The sequence below is a fragment of the Varanus komodoensis genome, unplaced genomic scaffold, assembly GCF_004798865.1.
Source record: "Varanus komodoensis strain SLA01 unplaced genomic scaffold, ASM479886v1 scaffold39, whole genome shotgun sequence".
Taxonomy (NCBI): Eukaryota; Metazoa; Chordata; class Lepidosauria; order Squamata; family Varanidae; genus Varanus; species Varanus komodoensis.
Window position 1 is genome coordinate 5,561,755 of NW_025335922.1, and position 23,416 is coordinate 5,585,170.

Here is a 23,416-nt window from a genome sequence, read left to right on the forward strand (position 1 = left end):
GTATCTTCTTCCCAGGAACAGGTTTGGGGCCGGGGACCAACTTTCCACCAGAGATGTGAAAATCCAGAAAAATGGTGGGGAGGAAATTTTTGATTTCAATTTCTGCAAAACTGAACAGCTTCAGAATATGAAATACTTTATTTCAGAATTTAAAATAAGGTGTTTAAATATTATTTTGCAGCCTTCACCTTGTCAAAAAAATTCTAAAAACTATGCTATAGGAATTTGCTATTCTCTGTTTTATTGTTTGGCTTTTACTCAGCAAATTGTTCTCCAGAAAAACTAGTTTGGGACATGTATTTTGCTACTAGAATAACTCTGCTTGCAATCATGTCAATTTCTGATTTACCCTGTATGTGTATTTGGTTCTGTTGAAAGACTTGCAGATCTTGTTGAAGAATACCAAGAAGAGCTGGCAACCATTGAATCTATTGACTCAGGAGCTGTTTACACACTAGCTTTGAAGACCCACATAGGAATGTCAGTGCAAACATTCCGATACTTTGCAGGATGGTGTGACAAAATACAGGCAAGCTAATATTTGAACTGGCATAGAGACTTAGGGAGCAAAAAGAAGATTGTGCTTTTCTACACTCTGGTCCTTTCCAACAGATTAACATGGAGTGCCATAAATAGATGCCCGTTAATCATTTGTTATCTGAGAAAAAGATAAGCCCTCCCAAGACATTGGCTTCTTTCCATGTGAGGCCAGCATCAAGGATAGGCATGTCTGGACACCTGCCAGGGACCCCAAGCCAGAAGGGTCCCTCTGATGAGAATCCCCTGATGCTGCTCTTCCTCTTCAGCTTGACAAACTGCTTGTTCCTCTGCCTCTCGTTCTGGCCCAGACACTGGTGGTGAGGAAGAAGACGAGCAGGAATCCCTGCCTACTTGCTCACCGGCTCCCTGCCTGTCAAGCAAATGGGTTCCATGATGAGAGAGGATGAAGGGCAACCACAGCCGGTGACAAAAGCAGTGAGACAGTAGACTCTGGGAGGGGGGTCATTCACAGTGTCTTATGCAAAGAGCATCTAAAACCTGGAACTGGAATGTTGTCCAAGCTGAAAGTGAGAGACACCCATAGAAAGGTCTAAGCAGCAAGTGCAGAGTCTCTTAGCAACTCAGTTGGACAAGAAATCATATGAGAGGGAGAGGGAGAGGGAGAGCGAGCACGAGCGAGCAGCATTGGTGTCCCTGATCTGCCTGTAGTCTCTCTCTAAACCAGAGTGAGGAAGCTGGGAAGTAAATCTTCATTAGATATTCCTCACGTTGCAAATTCAAGATCTGACACACCTTCCCCAGTGTTCAAATTCCAATAACTTCTCTGGGGGAAATGCAGGAATTGCTATACCTTAATGGTGCTACTGTAATAGGTGCTGTGTGGGATGTGATCGAACAAGTGTCACAGGCTTTGACAAGTCTTTGGCTTGGACAAGTCCCAGGTGACACTCACCTGCACAACCAGCCACCCATCTGACACAGCCTTCTCCAACTTGGCATCCTTCAGATGCATAGGTACTTCTATGTGGAGTAATCATCTATCTTTTGGGTTTTTTAAAAGTCTCAGTGCATTTAGGGACAAATTTAGGCTAAGCTCAAAAAACACAGTGTAATAGAGGTTTATAAGAAGGGCCACAGTGAAGAGGTGAAAATGGTGGTGGGTGACAATGATACATTTCATGAATTTATTATTTATTTTAGTTATCTGTTAACTTTATATCCTGTCTTTCCTCCAAGGAGCCCAAGGGGACACTCCCAGAATCCTTCTCCTCTCTGTTTTATCTGCACAGCAAGCCGTGAGATACGCATCCTTACCGGCGCTTGCCCGTTGGAATGTTTTCAGAGACATTACAGAACAGTGATCGCGTTGCTCAGCCTTCTGTGACTTGGTGTGCTCCAAATGTCTTGGACTGCAGCTCTCATCAATGCCACCCAGCAAAGCCAATTGTCCTGTTTGCTGGGAATTATAGCAGTTGGAATCCAAAACATCTGGATGCTACCTAGTTAGGGAAGCTCAGCTTAGTTTTTAAAAAAGTGATTGTATAACTGATTTATTTTTCATAGTACTGCTATTTAAATGACTGTTTTCCTCATTTAGGGTTCAACCATCCCAATTAACCATGCACGTCCAAACCATAACTTAACTTTTACTAAGAAAGAGCCTTTAGGGTAAGATGATGATATTTATTTCATTAATGCAACCAGACTGGAATGAACTTTTCTTTTACTGTTGGCAATTTTATTTGGCAAACTCAGTTTTGTTTCTGCATTTTCCCTCTGCTCCTCAATCTAAAGCGTCTGTGCAATTGTCATTCCCTGGAATTACCCACTGATGATGCTGGCATGGAAGAGTGCGGCATGCTTGGCTGCTGGCAATACGCTAGTTCTGAAACCAGCACAGGTAAGACCAAGCAGGGCAATGAGGCCCTGCTACTTGACAGTCCTGTAGCATTTCCATCAGGGGTTGCCACTGTGTAGCCAGCTGCAGGTCTTAATAGCAAATGCATCAAGAAAGGGCTGGTGGAAAGAATGGCCTTGCAATACAGGAAATAGCATGGAAGAACACATTCAGTGGGTCAGCAGCATGTTAGATTTGCATGTCAAGGAAAAGTGGCATCTCAAAGACAAGATACCACAAACACCTTAAAGGTTTATGACAACAGTGCTGTGGACTTTTTCAAGAATAACAAATTGATTAAGTAAGCCAAATTCTGCCATTTTTCCTGTTACTATTTTGTCTCTTTCTACTTTTCTTTATTTAGCTTCCTGTTCTGCTTTCCTCCACTTTCTTTCTTTCATTTTTCCATATATGTTCTATGGACAATTCATCATGGCACACAAAACAGGCATCTTTATGTCATGAAATAAATATCAGGATTTGTGTGGTAGGTTGAACTGTCAGCATAGAGAGATATTTCTTTGTTTGCAAAGGAGGCGGACATGAATGTTTCCTCTGCTGCTATATTTATTTTTAAAAAAATCAGCATAATCCTATGCATGCCTACTCAGACATAAGCACCATTAAGTACAGTGGGATTTAATTCCAAGTAACTGTGTAAAGCTAGGGTGACTCCTTTGTCAGTGGGGCTGCTTATCTTTTGGAACTCATATTTTAAGCTTTGCAGGAGCTCTCTGTGGTTATGAATCCATTTGGAGGTTGTTCAGCTCCATGTAAAATGCAAAATAAAACAGATGAGGGATCCCACTGTTGTAGGAGTCAGCAGCCTCCCTTGTGAGCAGAGCACAGCTGATAGAAAGAAAGCATGATGACCCATTCACTACTGAAGGACCAGATTGCAAAACTATGCTGCAATAAGATTGAGAACCATTTTTTATTTTTTTAGGCTTGGATCCAGATTTAGTCATACTTAAAGTAGACTTATTGAAAGCAAAGGGACACAAGTCAATCATGCCCCACCTGTAAGTATGACTAAAACTGGATCCAGTGCCTAAGGAATGTTAAAATGCTATAGAACTGCTAACATGGTAATATAGTCGCACTTAGTAGTAAAATAGCATGGCTTTATGGTGGTGATCATAATGTTATATTTATTGCAATGCACATAACCTATAAAATACATTCCATTAAAACTTTCAACACATGTATGCCTATAATGACAGGCAGGCTGGCTGATTAAACTGTGTGTTTGGACCTAGGTCACGCCACTGACTGCTTTGAAGTTTGCAGAGCTCTCTGTGAAAGCAGGATTTCCCAAAGGCGTTATCAATATCCTACCTGGTTCAGGTAGAGCAGTGATGTAAACGTTCTTTTCTGTTCAAAGCATAGCTTCGTTGGAATATAGTGTAGTTAAAACAACAACTCAAAATTCCACCAAACTTCACTAATTAAATTTACCTATGTATTACAGGTGGTTTAGTAGGTCAACGCTTGTCTGAACACCCAGATATTCGTAAACTTGGTTTCACAGGCTCAACACCAATTGGGAAACAGATCATGAAGAGGTGAGGCATTCCTTGTATTTTTACCATCCTTTATTTCTGCATGTTGTACATTTGTTAAGGTATACTTAACACAAAAAGGAGGCCACAAAATTCCACCTCATCCAGCAGTTGTAAAAAATATGGACAAACTTATTTGTGGATTATTTTATAAGTCCAAACCATTTTATAATATATACTTGGGTGCTAAAATGTCTCACACAAAAGTATACATCTGGAATGTCAGAAATCGCAAACCATTTCACACACTACTCTGCAATTTCTGGGTTGTTTAATTCAGGAATTGCTAGGGACAAGTGAAGTAACAAGTGCTTTTGTTGCAGGGTTAACTCCAATTTATCAAACCCATAGTTTCTGGCTTTGCACATCATCAAACAGGAATAGGGAATTCTTAGGTTGTTAACTGAATGTCGAAATGACAAGCAGATCAGAGGCAATGCCTATAACTTTACACATCTCTGGGAGTTCCTGAGTTAAACAATTCTATCATTGTAACTAGCTCAGCATCTCAAAATATTCAAACACCCATAGCCAGAAACACATTTTCACAGGAGGGGAAATTTTCCTTTCAGTATGTTTGCTCCTCCCTGTTGAATACAGAATAACCAGCACATTATGTATTGCTTTACAAAGCTATTATTTTTATTTTCAATTCAAAATCAAAAATTGTGTTTTAAACTCAAACTGTTAACATTACTGAAAACAAGAGCTAGTGTTTTTGGTGTTGTGGGTTTATTTGGTGTTGTGGCCCCATTATCAAAACTAGTGTGATAGACATTCCTCCTGAGACTCAATGGTTTTTGGTGGGGGTGGAGAGGATTTTATCACCAGATTACTACAGACTGAGGTGGGCTGGAGCCTCCAAACTCAGTCAAGAAGCTCATTCAGTGCTGAATGGGAGGAGCCATGGAGGCCATTTTCACCTCTCTGCTCCCCCTGCCCTGCATTTGCGCTAGGTGGCTGTTCTTGGCAGCAACTTCAGGATACCGTCTTCTGCTCATCACTCTCCCAAATGCTCCCTTTCCCTCCTCCCTGGAGCTGCTTTCCTGACCAATGTAGTTCAAACCAGCTGTGGGGGTTGAGGGCTCAGAGCTCTGATTCATGTCTTTGAGCTCAGAAAGCTGCCTCCCATCTCAGAGTCAGTAGTCCAAAGCATGCTAGGACCCCTCAGACAATAGAAATGTTGCAGAGAATCCCTTATTTGGTCCCCACTGTCTCTATGCATGTTCCCATCCAAAAGAATGCAGTGTCTAGAGGCGATGGGATCACCCACCCAGACCGGTTTTCCTCAAAAATACCAATGGATTATTTTTACCCAATATCTAACACTGGTTGTAGATCCCTCACTTGCAAAATCAAGAGATACTTGACATAATTTTTGCCCATGGGTGTGTTTTGTTTCTAGAAAGAAAAGGATAATTGGGAGTACCAAGGAAACATTTTGTAGGCACTTACAGACAACAAGTTCTGGGCAAACTTTGTTGTAGATGTGTACAACTTTAAACACTTTTGGAGTACCTATGTAGCTTCCCTTCTTGTGGCAGAGTTTTAAATTACATGTTTACTAAGGAGCACTTACATCCATATATGCCCAGCCGCCCCCTGAGATCAGCAGGAGAGGCCCTTCTCCAGGAACACTCCGTGAAAGAAATTAGGAGGGTGGTTACTCGGAGGAGGGCTTTCTCTGCGGTGGTGCCTAAGTTATGGAACGCGCTCCCCAGAGAGGTCCGCCTGGCGCCGTCGTTATTTGTTTTTCGGCGCCAGGCGAAGACCTTTTTATTTAAGCAACATTTTAAATGTTAATACCACTGAATTTTATCTGGCCAGGGTGGCTTATTTTATATTGTGTGTGTATGTGTGTGTGTGTGTGTGTGTGTGTGTATTAAATTATTATTATTATTATTCTAATGTATATATTTTAATTTTTATTTATGTGGTTCTAATTTATTGTTGTAACCTGCCCCAAGGCTTTGGCGAATGGGGCGGCATAAAAATGTTTTAATAAATAAATAAATAAATAAAAATAAATAAAAAATAAGCACATAAATAAGTTTATAATGTATGTATGTGTGTGTGCATGTGTGTATATGTGTGTGCATGTATGTGTGCTCACTAAATATTGGGGAAAATGGTACTGGATTCTGAATGCTTGCCACTTATTTATTTCATCATTATCATCATCCTAGCTGTGCTGTCAGCAACCTAAAGAAGGTTTCTTTGGAATTGGGTGGAAAATCCCCACTGATCATATTTAGTGATTGTGAACTTGACAAAGCTGTAAGAATGGTGAGTTGGTTTTTCAGCACAATATCAACAGCTGTTTTAAAAGTGTGTTGAGTTCCAGAGAGGCAGGGCGCTAAGCGATGTAAAAGAAAAGCCATACCAGGCAAATGCGGCCCACATGTTGCTCACCCTTTCTCTAGATAACAGTGATGTTCACTATCCTCAAATCTAATAAAAGAAAGAGCAGCATTAAAATGTTTCAAATAAATTAAACCCAAATGTTCTGTTTTTCCCCTTTATAAAGCATTAAACACTTACAGAAAGCCAGTACACTGTGAAGAGGGATGCCTTCTTTCCCCAGTTTTAATGAGAGCAGCTATTACTGATGGTACTGAAGCATCTTGTCCTGCTAAGCAAGGAATGGGGCCAAAACCACTGGAAGGCAACCAGCAGGCCAGACTGAGCTTTGCAAGGACCTCCGGTTACCAATCATCACTCATTTTTGTGTGATGAGTACAGTTTTTGCTGTATTAGGATGCTCCTATGCCAATGTAAATAACACTGTAGAGATGGGAGAAAAGTTCACATTTGCTTCAAGTAAACATAATTTCCTTAACCAAATATATGTTAATGATTGGAGGAGCAAATTTCATGGATCCAAATCTAACCAAGGGAAAACGTTTGTTCTTTCGTAATATGTGCCTTCTGTTTCATATAATAAAATCTTTAAGTGGTTTAGGGAGCAATCCTTTGGATTCCCTGCCCTAACCTCAAAGCTGTGTGGGAACTGGGGTGCTGACCCTCCAGCCCTCTCAGACAGTGCAGGATGAATTGGGCTTGCTGCCCCTCTGAGGTCAAAAACACAAAGTGGGTATTTTGGTGGGTGAGGAGGGAAGGAGACTGACTGGAGGGCCAGGATACAAAATCCAGTGTGGTGTAGTGGTTAAGAGTGTGGGACCGGGTCTCAGGCAATCTAGTCCCCCCTCAGTCATGCAGTTTACTGGGTGACTTTGGGTCGGTCACAGATGCTCAACCCAACCTACCGTACAGGGTTGTTGTTGTGGGAATAAGATTGAGAGTAGCAGAAGGAGCATTATGCAAAAGTCTTTAAAATAAAGAATTCCTTAAAAGGAAAAAAGGGCAGGATATAAAATAAATAAATAAACTGAGCTACCTCTTCAATATCTTTCCCTCCTCTTTCAAAACACATCAGCTAGCTAGGCCAAAAAGAAAAAAAGAAAAGAAACCCTCTAGAGAAACTGCAAGGCAGGAGGAGTTCAAGATCACATGCACACAAAAAAGAGATCATTGCCGTGGATTATTCTTTTCTCTCCAATACAGGGCATGGGAGCAGTTTTCTTCAACAAAGGGGAGAACTGCATTGCAGCTGGTAGACTTTTTGTGGAAGAATCCATTCATGATGAATTTGTTCAGAGAGTGGTAAGGAGTTTTAAAAGGGACAGGTTGTAAGTCTTAATTTTCCATTACTATAATGGGACTGCAGCTTTCATCATGCCCAGCCAACATGGCCATGAAATGATAGAAGTTGCAGTCTCACGCTTTGGGAGGATGCCAGGTTACAGAAGGCTAGTTACACTTAAGTAAACAGAGCTAAGTCAGTGGTTGGCATGTTGCTCTGGGACTTGGGAAATCCAAGTTCTAATCTCCACTCGGCCATGAAGCTCACTGGATGACTGGGCCTAACTTACCTCACAGTCACTGGGTTGTTGTGAAGATAAAATGGTGAAGAAGAGAACCTTGTAAGTTGCCTTGGCTTTCTTGCAAGAGGAAGAAAGGCAGAGTATAAATGTAATATAATAATAGTAAGCCCTATTTTCAGGATTTTCAGTTTTCATGACCTTTTTGAAGTGGCAGAATAGTTGTACACACAAGTACATTAGTTTGTAAAGTGTCTGTGCTTACCAAGTGTAACCTTAAGGCTATAATGAAAGCTCAAGTTATGGTGAGAACCTGTGCTGGAGTCAGAGCCGCTGTGGCTGCTGCTTATACCTCCTCCTGCATAAAATCATTTTGCATAGTTCTGAACCCCATTATATCTCTCCCTCTCATGAAGATTCCAAGATTCAGGAAGACAAACTGCGAAGAACAAAACCATAAAGACATTTATGGACTTTATACTGACACATGGCAACCTGCAATGTCATTGGAGTTGTATGGATTTTGTTAAATCCACTCCATCTGTGCTTTGCAGGCATTGTCAGGCACCTTTTGCTCCATTGTAACTCATTGACAGAAATGGATCTTTTGTTAGGCATGAACAAGAATTTAGATGTTCATTGTGCGAGTGGGCTTCAGCACTGATTAAAATTTGTACAAATACTGCCATTCTCCCCAAGTTAAAACAAAAAAAGAATCTGCAAGTCTGAGGAACCCCTGGAACTTGGGAAAGAATCTTGCTGCAGAAGCTGCAGGTCAGATTCATGGAAATCCATACTCATTTGAATTCACTGTGGATTCCTCTGGCATCCCTAGATGTCAAAATGCAAGATGTCACTGCGGCACACTGAACATAATTGTCCAAGATAAATACTTCAAAAGGGACACCAAATATCAGCTGCCAAGGCTAGGAGGTTCTGGGGACAGTGAACGGACCATGGTAGTTTAAAAAAAATCAATATAAAGCTATTCCAGGACATGGTACTTTGTATTATTGCAGAATGCACACTTTTATCCTAAGAGATTTACAACTGCCGCAAGTGTTTTCTGAGATTTCTTCTTGAACCAGTAGATATCATCTTGCCCATTGGTGGTGACCTATGGTACTTGTGCCACAGTGGGCATGCAGAGCCTCCTCTGTCAGCATGCAAGCCAAGTCGCCCCAGCATCACCCCAGCAGCTGAGCATCGGATAACAGCGCACACAGGGGCCATGCACATGCTCAGAAAGGAGTAGCAGCGCCAGGCGAGGATGTCACGAGCCATGACTCATTAGCCGCAACTCATCCGAGCTTTTGCATGGCCAGTCAGTGCACTGCCAAGGATATATATATTTGCTTGGAGTGCCTGTGAGTTGTTTTTTCTAAACTAAAACATAAGTTTTCAGGTATAATTGGAGTGCTGGCACTTTGCGAAAAATGTTGGTTTTGGGTTGCAGTTTGAACACTCTGTCTCTAAAAGTTTCATCATCACGGGGTTAGGGTTAGAAAAAAGAGGTGTCCTGGCATGATATTGATGGTTGGAATGTGTTTAGGATGGGCAGAAATGTTGAGCTGTGCAGAAAAGGCTACTCAAGGAAGGCTTTTTCAAAATGGTCCTACTTTCAACAGAACATTAGCCATGTATTAGGGTTAGGGTTGTGCACCAGGGTGAGGTCAGGGTTAGAAAAACGGGGTGTCCTGGCATGATATTGATGGTTGGAATGTGTTTAGAATGGGCAGAAATGTTGAGCTGTGCAGAAAAAGCTACGCAAGAAAGGCTTTTTCAAAATGGTCCTATCTTCAGTGGAGCTTTACTCCTATATTAGGGTTAGCAAAGTGCGCCATGGTAGGGTTAGGCCAGTGGTGGCAAACCTCTGGCATGCTTGCCGCAGCAGGCATGCAGAGCCCTCGTTGTCGGCTTGCGCGCCAAGTCACCTCTGCTTCACCCCAGCAGCCAAACATCGGATAACAGTGCACACAGGGGCCATGCACATGCTTAGAATGGAGTAGCAGCACCAGGCAATGATGTCACGAGCCATGACTCATTAGCCGCGTCTTCCGAGATTTCTCAAGGCCAGGCAGTGAGATTTCCAAGATTTCTTCCGAGATTTCGCATAGCCAGTCAGTGCATTGCCAAGGGGATACATATTTATTTATTTATTTATTTATTTATTTATTTATTTATTTTATTTATTTATTAAAACATTTTTATGCTGCCCCATTCGCCGAAGCCTCGGGGCGGCTTACAACAGTTGTTGCTGCTGTTGGCGCGCTCCTCCAGCGGGCTTTCTAGCCGCAGGCCCTGCGTCGCCCCGCCTCGTCCGGAGCACGCCTGCCACACGTGCTGGGGCGTGGCGGAGCAGCCAGGTGGGTGGTGGATGGTGGCGCGGCAAGGCAGATTCATGCGCCCCTATCTGGAGAACGACTGCCTTGCGACAGTGACACATGCGTTGGTGACTTCCCGTCTGGACTTCTGTAACGCGCTCTACGTGGGTAGCCCCACGTAGAGCCCCAAACATAATTGTTTGGACTGGCTGTGAGGTGTTTTTTCTAAACTAAATCTCAGTTTTCAGGTTTTATTGTAGTGTTGGCACTTTGCAATAAATAAGTGGGTTTTGGGTTTCATTTTGGGCACTAGGTCTCTAAAACGTTCGCCATCACTGATCTAGCCTGTGTAGCATAATTTGTACACCTGGGAGTGGGACTGAGGGAATTTGTGGGAGTGGGGAAGAAAACAGCAAGCTCATTGAAAAGGGAACTCTACTTGGAACTAGGAATCTGTTTGGCTGTTCTCATTTTTGGTTTATATAGAAAGTGGGGCAAAGAATAATTTTCTGTTATTTGGCTCAAAATTAATTGCTTTATATGGGATTACCACATAATTTCCTGAAGAAAGCTTTTGTCTTTACTATGAGATTCTCCACCTCTCTCTACTTTGGTCCTCTGTAGGTAGAAGAAACCAAAAAGATGAAAATTGGTGATCCACTTGATAGATCTACAGACCATGGGCCACAAAATCACAAAGCACATTTGGAAAAACTTCTGGAGTACTGTGAAACTGGACGTAAAGAAGGAGCTACGCTAGTGTACGGAGGAAGACAAGTATGTAGACCAGGTAAACAAAACTCTAAAGCAGGGTTTCATCACCTAGATTACTGCAGAATCAATCTAAAGAGTTTTGATTGATGTTCTCTCAGTCAATTTGGTAGCAATTTTTAGAAGAATTTTTAAATGCAAGTATATGAAAAAGCTGCAAGAGAAAAGCAACATCCTAGGAAATTGTTGCCTTTTCTATAGAGAGGTGTACTGTGACAGTCAAACCACCTAAAAATTGATTGTATCCAAATTTTTCAGATCAAACACTGCAGCCCTCAATAAATGAACATATGGCACCAAGTAAGAACTGTGTGGAAGATTGACACCCTAGAACCTTTGACGTATCAAAATGAAAAAAACCCTGATACAATTTCATACTTTATCTGTGACACTGCACTTTGTTTGATTAGGCTTCTTCATGGAACCTACCATATTTACAGACGTTGAAGACTATATGCATATTGCCCATGAAGAATCGTTTGGTCCAGTAATGGTCATTTCCAAGTTCAAAGATGGGTAGGTTCTGCTCTAGTGAAGTCATCTGATCCTCAGTATTATGCTGTTGCTTGTTTTTGAGCTTTCCATCTATGTGATTGCCCTATGAGGGAGAGCACGGCATTCAAACATTTGGATTGGAGAACGACACACCTTTATGAGCGGGAAGCCTGTTCACTGTTTGAAGGAACAACCTGCACCTTCCTGGGTCCTGCAGTCAGCTGTGGAAATTCTGCTCACTTAGTTTGGTGGGCACAAGAGGGTTCCCCCCTTCATCCTTCTGGAATGTGCCACCACAGGTTATGCAGATAGCTCCTTCCATTGCAGTTTTTAAGCAGGCTTTAAAGACTTGGGATGGTCCCATCTGCTTTTAAGTAAATGCATGTCCATTTTTCTTGCCAACATTTTAGTTAATTGTAGCTTAGATTCTATTGTTGAATTATTACTTCATAATCTACTTTGAGGAAGTTCTGCCTCAAAATGGTTAGAACGCTGGACTGGAAATCAGATCAAGTCTCCACTCCACCATGAAATGTACTGGGTGATTCTGGGTGAGTTGCTGACTTCTCTGTGTTATTATGAGGATGGAAAGGAGCACCATGCAATCTGCCTTGGGTCCTTCACAAAAAGCAGAAAGGTTAGGATAGAAATGTAATAATAATAAATCAATGAAAGCCAACATGGACTGGTTAGAATCCTTTATTAGGGAATGGGGTATGTTTGACTTTGCCTAGCAAGTTATCCTTTCTTACTGTAGAGACGTGGATGGGGTGTTAGATCGTGCAAACAGAACAGAATATGGCCTTGCTTCGGGGGTCTTCACCAAAGACATAAGTAAAGCTTTGTATGTCAGTGACAGACTAGAAGCTGGAACAGTTTTTATTAACACCTATAACAAAACTGATGTGGCAGCTCCATTCGGTGGATTCAAGCAGTCTGGCTTTGGAAAAGACTTAGGTAAGTTGCCTCTCCTTTTAAGTCCATTCATAAAAAATAAGCCTTATACAGTAAGCATGCCATCTTATACCTTTCTGACTTTGTTTGGGAGGATACAGGATTTTTTAGAGTCCCAGCTCCAAGATCCTGTAATTTCAGATTGTCTCAGCTTCCACCACTCTGCCCTTGCAACAAACACGGAAAAAGCCATCCAGCTGCCCCTCCCGAGATTGCAAATGGCCCAAAAAGCGGGGGAAAGTGGCAGTTGGGGGGGACAGGGAGGAAAGGACTTGGGTTGCAGACTTATGCTGATTTTAGTCTGCATTTATCCTCCTTCCCACTGCTAAACCGAGATGGCCTTTTTCAGCCATCTAGAGAAAATGCAGGTTATGAGGTGTGGTGGTGATCATAATCATGCCTTGCACTGGAGACTCATAAGCTCTCCAGATACATTGGACTATAATTCCCATTGCTCCCAGCCAATGTAAGAATTGAAGGGCACCAGGCTGGGGAAAGTTGTTCTAATGTATCTGTTTTTACAGTGATTCATTTCCATGGTCTGATATCAAATTATGTCCTAATTGCCACTATTATTCAATGAATTGAAGAAAGATGGGTTAGTTTCTAAATTTTTGAAAGCACAGCAGTGAAGATCAACATTTATATGGTGCAACTGTTTCTACCCTCTCATTTCCTTCAGGTGAAGAAGCTCTCCATGAATATCTTAGAACAAAAGCTGTAACTGTGGAATATTAAGCTGCTCAGCTTCGGTGGCATGGCAATGATCTTGCCAATCTACTCAACTTTAGAAGTACTTCCTCAAGCACAAGACAGGACTGCAGAACTACCAACAGCAAAAAAAAAACAAAAACAAAAAAACAAAAACCCTAAGTAGAGTGCTTTCCTAGCAATGATTCAGAAGTCAGAGGCTCATCCAACTGTGCAATCAAAGAATATTGCATTCACAGAGGACCAAGATAGTCCTCCTTGAAGTTATGCCATTGGTTCCATGTATTTTATTGTGTGGATATCCAAGCGGCGCCCTGCATTTGTCAGAACTTATGCCAGAGTCACGCAGACTCTACTGTGACAACTCCACTCCTGTAGCTTCTTTTTTTGTGCAGTCTCTATCATCACCACTCAACCTGCATGCTGACCTATATGGCTACTAAACATATAGCAGTGGGCAGGAATCTAGGTATCAGTACACTGAAAGCTCTGAGCACTGCAATGTCAAGGGGCTGGCTACATTTCTTAGTTGTCCAATACAGTCACATGGGACTTGGTTTCTGAAAATAAGCATTGTGCCAGCATTATGCCCCTCCCATGAGGCACATTCAGCCTGTTTAAGCAACATAGAAGGAAACAGTTTGCCATAAACCAGTGTAAATAAATTCAAGGAAGTGCACTTATAACATGATTTTGTATGATACAGAGGTCAACATCTCTTAAACTATGCATATAAAAGCTATAGCAATTATTTTATAATCTATTTGCCAACAGAGAATGTGTAATCAACATAGAGTTGTGAATGCCAATTATATTATTAAATCAAATCTGTGTGGGATATTTTATGCAGTATTTTACCATTATGAAGTACACATGGATCCATACATCAATCTACATGCCTCTACTGCTTTTCCTACCCCACCCCCCAATAAAACCCTCCTAGGAAAAAAGTTGCTTTCTTTTAACGAAGATTAACCTCCTTTATGATAATGCAAGATGTAAGATAAACTCATAATGATATGACCACTGGGTAGGTATTGGCCAAAAACTCTGCAGAATTCAGATGAAGATGAAGAAAGTACAACACAAGACAGTTTCTTCCTTAATGTGAATATTTATACATATATGTTTGGTATAAAACAGAAAGATAGATTATAGGATTATGAGTGGAACAGCTCATGCTCTGTTATTAAAACAAAGAAGTGTTTACTATCCCACCTACAATTCTAACTTCCCCCTTGATCTGCTAAAAAGGAGAGAGTCAATTACCTTGGTTTCAAAGGACAGTTCTGGCAAAGGTGGGCACCGGTGGCCCTTTGCACACAGGTGGACTCCACTCATAAGCCTGCTCAGATATGATGAGAGTTGCCACAGGTTCCCTACCCTGGATTACAGCTCTCAAGATGAAGCAGCTGCAAGTACTTCTGGGACAGAGATACCCACAAACTATAAGAGTTACTGACTACCTGATTGGCCAAGTACAATTTTGGAGCTTTGGCTGGACAAGATACTCCAAACTATAGATGCATTTCCATTGGATTCCATACAGCAGCTGAAACATAAGCATTTGCCTTATCAGGTTACATAAATAATACAACACATGAATTGTCCTCAGATAAGTTTCCAGTGATGCTTCCACTCTCCGTCCGATTCAATATTTCCTTCAGCTTTTTTCCAGTATGCTGACCCCATGAAGAAAACTGAGTGTCCTTATTCATCTCTTCTGCATTGAAATTTGAACTTCAAAGAGATTTAATCACCGTGAGGTGCAGACAGTAAGCTAGTTTCTAGGCAGCAGAAGCTAGCTATCCAAGAGGACTTTGAAAAAATTAATGAAACATGACATGTAAGACATGTGGAAATCTGAAACAGCAATAATACATCTATTTGCTTATCTTATTATCCAAAATCTCTATTCGTCCTTCTTCTTTTGATTTAGGAAGTTTAAAGTTTTCTACAGTCACTTCATCACAGTCAGAGCTGTCCTCACTTTCTGAGTCATCTTCGAACACTGACTCCTCTTCCTCTGTATCAGAACCACTCAATTCAACCAATGCCACGTTCTGAAATGATAGCAATTCCATTTAAGTGCTGAACTAAAAGCACATTAAAGCACATTTTGGCAACCCATGGAGGCCTTCAGTGCAGTCTAAACATATCTCTCCCTCTTTGCTAGATTCCTTCCTTCCTCCCACATCACCAAATGTTCCTGGCCTCTCCACTGCATTTTCTTCCTTGAAAGGCTGGGAGAAAGAAAAGTCCTTCTGTTCCAACCTAGCATGGAAAGAAAGCTGAATGAAATGTAAGAGTGTGAATGGGAGAAAAGGCATGAATTGGGAGGGTATGGATAGAAGGAAAATGTGGGAATGGAAATAGAGGAATAAGTGTGAATGAGTGGAGCAGCATAAAAGGGACAATAGGAAGGGAGAAGGCAAGTTTGAGGCTACTTGGATGGATCTTTGGTATTATCCAGAATCCATTTTAGGGTTCGTACTAGACACATTTAAAGAAAACACTTTTTAAATAGATTTCAGTATAGAAATTAGTTTCAAAGGTGTACTGGCAAGGTACAGATATCAGACACTGTTAGGCTTAGTGGCCACTGATCCAGATAACAAAGTCTGCATGAATCATTAGAATAATTTGAAATATAGTATCATTTTTAAATAGGCAAAATTGAAAAGTTTGAGGAAAATGGCCCTCATTTTGAGCACTGTAAAAATGAGTATGCAACATTAGATACCAAGACATATAGAAACAAAAAGAATCACCATTTCAATGACATTTTCAGTTGAAGCATCTACATGTTCTATATCAAATTCGTGAAGAGGTGCATTGTCCATTTCTCTTCTCAGTTCGGCATTTGCACTGGCCATCTGTGGTAGGAAGTTCTGAACCCTATCCAAAACTAACACATGAAAATAGCATTTATGCAGGTATTAAAGCACTTGTAAAAATACTTTGATTTAAAAAGCAGTACATTTGCAGGGACAGGACACAGAATAGGATGTGGTAGCTACTGAGTAGACAATAGTGAGGAATAAGGACAAATAAAAAGTGTTATAATATATAGAATGGTCATGCTGCAAGAAGAAATAACTATTTTGAAAGTTCCTGGCTCCAACAGTTAGAAAATCAATGTGAATAAATAGTGAATGATGTATACACAGAACTCCAGATTTAAGAGATGTTTGCTCTGCAAGAGTTCTCTGCAGGTGTTAAAGATTTCAGCAAGAGTGCTGACTGCTTTCTCTCCACTATGCAGCCAGGAACAGACAGAAGGCAGATGTCTAGATGTTTTGAACCTCAACTCCTGAGGTGGTAGCTGAACGGTAGCTGAGCTGGCAAGGGTTCCTGGGAGTTGTACTCCAAAACTATCTGGACAGCTGCCTTCTGCCCATCTCTGCCTTATGTTACTCACATAGATCCTGACCTTGTATGCCCTGAGGACACTGAAGAATAGTTTTTCCTGGCCACACATGCACACTTGTCACTGCCATCATCAGGTAGATGGCTCCTCATTACAGCACCAACACAAGACTCCATTATTTGCCTTTCAGAAGTGAGTGCTGGTGGGACCAGGCTTATAACCAGAAGCTGAAGAAGACACAAATATGCCTCCAAATACTCCTATATATACCTATTCTTTTAACACAGCATTCTGAAACAAAAATTAACACTCCCCCCCACCCCCGGCAAAAAATAGAGCATTACAGTTTTCTAGCATAAGGTCTGAATATACCTGTTACAATAGATAAATATGTAATGTACACCCCTATATCAAAATAGATAGATCTGTCTATTTGTAGATTCTGCCCAAAAACCAACTGCTTAAAATTGAAAGAGTCATTAAGCCCTCAACCTGTTGTATTACTGAAGGTATCCAATTGTCCTTCCATTGTTATAATATTAGTTTTTTAGCTTCAAAAGAGCAGCTTTTGAAAATCTATTTGCATCAACCCTGTATGAAATTCCAAGATGTAGATAATTAAAAACATGCACCTCTGTACATATTAATGCACTTTTCATCACAAAATTATCTATTTTTAAATTAAAGATTACAATAAAATGGATTTTAAAAACACCATGGCATTCCCAACCTAGTGCTCTCCAAGTACATTGGGTCACAATCCTCATCATGGAGCACCAATGCATTAAAGACAGTTTGTGAACTGCAGATAGACAGAAAATCTCTTAAAGGACTTACGGTTGCTCCTTGGCAGCCTGACTGTCTGCAAGCTTGTGGCTTTCTTCTTCACATGATTTGAACTGAGCAACAGCATCTCCTGAATGCCTACAATCCAGAAATACTGCATCAGTTGTGTGGGAACAGATGGATTACACTAGCATTTTTCTTTGAAGATAGCTCTTTTTCTGTTAGAGCAGGGTTGAACAACTTGGTGCCTTTCAGATGCTGAGGCCTACAATTCCCACCTGCCCCAGCCAGTGCTGAAGGATGATGGAAGTTCTAGGCCAAAACATGTGACAGCTACAAGATGCCCACTCCTATATTACAGGTTAACTCAGTGATTCCCAAAGTGGGCAGTACTGCAACAGATCTAATACAGGTGTGGAGGTGCTAGGGTTGCTGCCCAAGAAGAAAGGACAGTTGCCCAAAACAGTTTGGGGACCACTGGCTTAACTGATAAACTGATTTTATTTATCATGGACCATATACTATGAACCATATATTCATGTCTATTCCACCACGTGTGCATGCTGCCAGGGGCAGTGTTGCAATGTTAAAGAAATATGTATCTACTTCAATCATTACAGGAGAGCGTGCCCTCTAAATCTGTAACATAGAAAACAACCTGTATCTACCACAAGCAAACAAGTTATTCAGCACATCAGTGGCAGCATTTCTTCCAGAATCATGTGGCACTAAGCTGCCTGCAATGTCAAGCATGTGTGAAAATGCTGTTTGTGCATTTCTCAAGTGCAAAATATTGGAGGCATCATTGCTGGTTTTTTGGAGAGGGAACCCCCCCCCCACAAAGTCACAAATATATGACACCCTCAGAAGCACTCCTTCTAATAGTCACAGAAGTCTGGCAGTCATAAGGTAACCTGGTCCCAAGTGGTTTAAGCCTTTATATGTTGACAACAATACTGTGAACTTGGCCTAGTAGATTTCAGGCATACGGGGCTGTTCTTCTAGCAGAGGATTACTCTGTTTTCAAGAGGCCCAAGCTGGAAGTGCCATTTCTTATTTGTTTGTTTAACACTTTTGTACACTGTTGCAATAGCTTCATAGCCCTCTGGCTAATAGCCCTCTGGCTAATAAACAAGACAACATCCCCCTCATAGCGGGGCACCAGCTGCAGCTTTGGGACCAAGCCCAAAGATAGCTCCAGGTCGATCACATTACAATAATCCATTCTCGGGGTTACCAATACATGCACCACTGTGGCTAAGGTACCACAGTCCTGGAACTGCTTCAGTTGGACAAATGTAGTTGGCACCCCATTCTGCTGCTACATTCTGCTGCAAATGTGGGATATCATGGTTCCTAGCTCCCAGCAATATCTTTCTCCTCCACCTTCATTTTAAAAAATTAGCATCCAGTCGCAAAATTCTGCTGAACATGATGGTTTGCTAGTTTCTTGACAACTCTTCAGATGTCCCCGATAAATAGACTGTACGATCAGCTGCAAGTATTTTAGCATGACACCTCACCAGCAGTTCACCCACCAAATTGTTTCTAGCGTTCAGTGCATCCATTTGCAAAGTTTGGATCCAAAGTAAAGAACCCAACAAAATGCTACAGCTTAAAGAGATGCAATCAGGATCACAGGTGGACGTCCTGCTCTTGTCCGGCCACCTGGCTCGAGCTTCCTTGTCCCCTCGCTCATCGTCCATTACCTCCTCCGCGTCCCGCAGAGAGAAGCTCGCGAGATACAGCCGGCCCCGCGCCATCCCCGTTCACCGCCATCCACCTACAAGCAGAGCAGAACAGACTTCCTCACATCCATGTGCGGCTCTTTCGGGAGGAACAGGAACGAGGACGGACCGGAACTTGAGCGAGAGACGGGCGGGGGGGGGGGAGCCCAGAACGGACAGGCCAGCGCAAGCGCGCCATCTGCAGTGCAGAGGGGCTAATGGCCTTCCTGAGTTTTTGTGGTTCAGTTACTATGTCCTTAGTCCACAAGCAGAAGGATGCACACGCAGAGAGAGAGAGAGAGAGAGGGATTGCTAAACTGCAATTAAAACCAGTAAATTAAAAAATAAGAATCTAAAAATGTGAGTAGGTAAAAAGCAGTGAAAGGACTTACAAGGAAAATACCCAAAGACACAAGCGGATCATGGGTAACTGGTGTTAAAATCATTGTCAAGATTGGAAGCTAGCCAAAGAGAAAATGTTGGGTTGAAGCCCTGTAGTTTGCACCAAAGAGCTACGTGTAAAACTATGCTATTCCAGGTCAAAGAGGTATGTAAAACTTTTTGCTTATCAATGAATCAGCAAAAACAATTGTAAAGGGTGTGTACACGGAAGAGCTTTATATACAGATGTCTAGAAAAAATAAAGGTTTAATTGCCAAAATTTGAGTGAAGTTATTTTCTCTGGGACATGTCAGTCTCTGGACACCTTTGTAGGGTGCTTTCCAACATATTAAAACAGTGGATTTTTCTGCTTTGGGGTGAATTCAGCCAATGTAAATGGCATGCACAGCACTTTGATTCAGCTGGCAGTTCTGCACTTTCCCTAAGGTCCAGCTGGGCTGTAAAGTACTGCATGTGTTTATTTTTATTTCAAACATTTGGGTTACACTACCCCACCTACCACACATGGGTCTGTAAATTGGCTTATAACATGAATTAGCCCTCTGCAAACTGACCTTCTTAAGCCTCCAAATAGGACCACCAGCTCTTAAGGCTTTGCAAAGCATCTTTTTTGGAGTGAGGGGGAAGGAAATATAAACATGCAGCACAGGTCCTCTCCTGTTTATGTGGTAAATAGAAAGATGCTGCAACAGTTAGTCCTCCAACTTAATTGGAAATGAAAATAAAAGCCCCCATGAAGCGTGGAGGCAAGGACATCTTTCTCTCCCTCCCATAACACAAGAATCCAGTGTCATCCCATGAAGCTGATTAGCACATAGTTAAATTATGGAATTTGCTGCCATGGGATGTAATGATAGTCACCAATTTTTAAAAGGAGATTGGACTAATTCAAGGAGCATGAGCCTATTAAAGGCTTCTAGCCTTGTTGTTTATGTCCTACATGCTAGTTATCTGGCCAGGGCGACTTATTTTATATTGTTAATTTGTTTTATATTTTTAATGTATTATATTTTAATTTATGTTGTGAGCTGTCCCGAGGCTTCAGCAAATGGGGCGGCATAGAAATGTTTTAAATAAATAAATAAATATTTGCTTAGGAAATGGAATTCCTACGCCAGTGTGGTGTAGTGGTTATGAGCATGGGACTGGGACTCAGACGACCTGGGTTCTAGTCCCCGCTCAGCCATGGAGCCAACTGGGTGACTTTGGGCCAGTCACAGACTCTCAGCCCAACCTACCTCACAGGGTTGTTGTTGTGGGGATAAGATGGAGGAGAAGAATGATGTAAGCTGCCTTGAGCCCTTTGTAGGAAAAAGGCAGGATATAAATCGAAAATAAATACATAAAATAAAATTGTCATACCTATCCTGCTTGAGGGAACCTGTCTACAGATGGTTTACCACAACTGTGAAAGCAGAGTTTCAGTTCTACTAATCATATTCCTACTTTAAAATAATTTAAACCAAAAACAAGAATATGAACTGCAACCCACTTCCTCTTGGTGCTTATAAATATAGCTTTATAAAAACTCTGAGATGAAAACTTATTAGTTTACACAGCCTTTGCAATACTCTGGTCTTTTCAAAATGCACCTGTATCCACTCATGGTTGTGCTTAGTTCTCTTTGGCTATCCTCTTCCTCTAGGCCAGTCTCTCCCTCCCTCTTCATTTCTTGGTAGTACAGTATCTGTTTGTCTGAAGGATGCCCTTGAGTGTTATGTCTTATGGGATGTAAATGTTTACATTTTCTGTGCATCACTTATTTGATTTGACTTTACCTCTCTCCATAACTTTTGTTGATTACTTCTGGTTCACAGCTTTTGGTTGGATATAGGCATATGTAGGTCCACTAATGCCTTATTTATACAGATATGATTGCCTTCTTTGATGGTTGGCCATTTCTTCTCTGCACTGATCTACTCCTGCTGGCTGCAGAAAGTCTCCTCTCACTGACAATAGGGTTTTGGTCCAACATGCATACTATACTGGACTGGTCTGGCAAACTTGTGATGTATGTCCCAGGAAGGACTGCCACCAAGGACTACCTTATGATAACATAGTTTCGTGTAGCATTTTTAGCTGTTTTGCAGAAGATTCCACCTTCCCATTTTGATGTAGGTATGCTGGAGAGGATGTGTGTTGATTGAATTCCTAGTTCTTTGCAAATGGGGAGAAGTCCTCCGATTCAAACTGAGACCCATTACCTGAAAAATACGGAGGCAGGGATACCATACCTTGCAACACAAGCCCTCTGTTTAACAATGACTGCCCTGCTTCTTGTGTCTGAGAGGGCATCAACCTCCCAGAAATGGGAGTAAGACTCGCTTGTAACTAGATACTGTTTCCCTCTGAAAGTATACTAGTCAATTCTAAGCTTCTCCCATGGGTAACTCATGTAGTTGAAGAGTCTCTTTCTGTTGTTTAGTACTATAACACATACTTCTGTGAAGGGTTGGAAGTGTGAGTTCATTCCTAGCCAATGAATACACCCTTTAGCTCTCTGAAGGCAGTGGTCAATGACCAGGTGTGATGATTTTTTAAATGTTATTAATATTATATTATTATTCTAACATTACATTTGTATCCCACCTTTTTTCTGACTATGAGGAACCCAAGGTGGTTTACATAGCTCCATTTTATCCTCACAACACCCTGTGAAGTTTATTGGGCTGAGGGTGAATAACTAGCCTAAGTGACTGCATGGGGACTAAGATCTGGATCTTCCCAGTCCAACACTCTAGCCACCACATCAGCCTGGTTCGCATGACTTCTTTATATAAGGAAGCTGGAACAACTTTCTCTGTCCTTGAAATGCAATCTGATCTTGTTCACTGAGCTAACCTTTGCTTCGGAAATGTGGTTCTGCTCCGGATCATGCTGGACTCTTATCTTCATGCAACAATCAGATTTGTGGCAATGTACTCCAACAGGGCTTTAACTATTTAACAGGGCTTTCCTTGCACACCCATCAGTCAGCTGATATCTCCTTTCATGTTTAGGGTTAGTTATTATAGCATTGCATTTTCTTACTGCTATCATTTTACATAATCAGTGTGCATCTCCTCTATTTGATAGATGTATTAGGATTCAATTCACTTTGTGGGATCATACTGAAAGAGGCCCCATTATCTAGTTAGACACACAGGCTGTTGAACCAATAGAATGATAGAAACATAGAAACAGAATGAGTCAGAGGGGGTCTCCCGGGCCATCTAGTCTGACCCCCGGCTCCAACTGGCTATGCTGATGACATGCCTACCATGTGCAACCTGTATGGCCAACATGTGTTGTTGCATAAAATTCAGCGCTTCTCCTCTGGGACTGAACAGCCTGCACTTGACCTTTTCATATGCCAACGAAGAGGGCTATTATGTCATCACTATGTTACATCATCTTTCTGCACAATTCTGACAGCTTCTCTAATGGGCTTCCTTTTACCTTTGCATATACTGCTGAAGAGATTCAGTCTGCCACATTTCCTGCAGTGCTGACCTAATGCCCAACACACATCTTTATTCTCTCATACTTTCTCCCAGAGTAAATACATCTCACACTGAGCCTGGAGGGTTGGGTTACTACTCTCATCAACTGTTGTCCCACCACATATATTTCAGAAGGTGCAGAACCTCCCAGGGCTTTCAGTCTTTTTCACAAGACTTCTTATTTATGGATGTGAGCCGCCCCAAGGCTTCGGTGAATGGGGCAGCATAGAAGTCTCCTAAATAAATAAATAAATAGTGCGTGTCCTCTATCTATGTATTGGTCTAGTTTGCAGTCACCTTCCCTGAGGAGCTGCTCTAGCAGAGAATGGTTTCAAATGCCACAGAGTAAGATGTCTCTCATCACAGAATCGGTTAAGTCTCCAAAATTGCAATAGGCATCTTGGGTTACTAGAATGGCTGACAGGGTAGAAATCTGTGCTCTGCTTTAGAGCAGTGTATAGCTCTCTGCCCTGTTCCTCTATCTGAGGGATCATAGGATAGTTCAGATTCCCAGATCCAAGGTCAGAGATGCCATTCTGACCATGGACCTGGG

The 23,416-nt window shown here is 41.7% G+C and overlaps 2 protein-coding genes across 4 annotated transcripts in view; one reads left to right on the forward strand and one right to left on the reverse strand.

The window, feature by feature from the left end:
• The window catches only part of ALDH1L2 (aldehyde dehydrogenase 1 family member L2), a 32,914-nt gene extending 19,791 nt beyond the window's left edge, over window positions 1-13,123 (forward strand). The window contains exons 13-23 of the mRNA XM_044441271.1: window positions 379-529; window positions 2,099-2,169; window positions 2,296-2,401; window positions 3,658-3,745; window positions 3,870-3,963; window positions 6,147-6,246; window positions 7,525-7,623; window positions 10,790-10,955; window positions 11,347-11,452; window positions 12,189-12,388; window positions 13,068-13,123. Of these exons, the coding sequence (XP_044297206.1) occupies window positions 379-529; window positions 2,099-2,169; window positions 2,296-2,401; window positions 3,658-3,745; window positions 3,870-3,963; window positions 6,147-6,246; window positions 7,525-7,623; window positions 10,790-10,955; window positions 11,347-11,452; window positions 12,189-12,388; window positions 13,068-13,123 (1,237 nt within the window). The remainder of the gene's footprint in view (window positions 1-378; window positions 530-2,098; window positions 2,170-2,295; window positions 2,402-3,657; window positions 3,746-3,869; window positions 3,964-6,146; window positions 6,247-7,524; window positions 7,624-10,789; window positions 10,956-11,346; window positions 11,453-12,188; window positions 12,389-13,067) is intronic.
• On the reverse strand, window positions 12,115-19,097 carry NOPCHAP1 (NOP protein chaperone 1). 3 transcript variants are annotated; one of them, XM_044441272.1, is made up of 4 exons: window positions 18,962-19,097; window positions 17,304-17,390; window positions 15,868-16,004; window positions 12,115-15,159 (listed from the first exon to the last, which is right to left on the reverse strand). In XM_044441272.1, the coding sequence occupies exons 1-4, from the start codon at window positions 19,029-19,031 to the stop codon at window positions 14,980-14,982; spliced, it is 474 nt and encodes a 157-aa protein (XP_044297207.1). In that variant the 5' UTR covers window positions 19,032-19,097; the 3' UTR covers window positions 12,115-14,979. The 3 variants fall into 3 exon arrangements, with proteins under 3 accessions (XP_044297207.1, XP_044297209.1, XP_044297208.1); XM_044441274.1 differs by having other exon boundaries at window positions 19,040-19,063; XM_044441273.1 differs by lacking the exon at window positions 18,962-19,097 and adding an exon at window positions 18,791-18,876.
• Window positions 19,098-23,416: the final 4,319 nt, after the last annotated feature.

Excerpts from the sequence above, each read along its gene's own strand:
- NOPCHAP1 (XM_044441272.1), bottom strand. The coding sequence starts at position 19,031 with ATGGCGGTGAACGGGGATGGCGCGGGGCCGGCTGTATCTCGCGAGCTT. Across the intron at positions 17,391-18,961 it reads CTCTGCGGGACGCGGAGGAG|GCATTCAGGAGATGCTGTTG; the intron begins GTAATGGACGAT and ends TCTGGATTGTAG. Across the intron at positions 15,160-15,867 it reads CTGAAAATGTCATTGAAATG|AACGTGGCATTGGTTGAATT; the intron begins GTGATTCTTTTT and ends CTATCATTTCAG.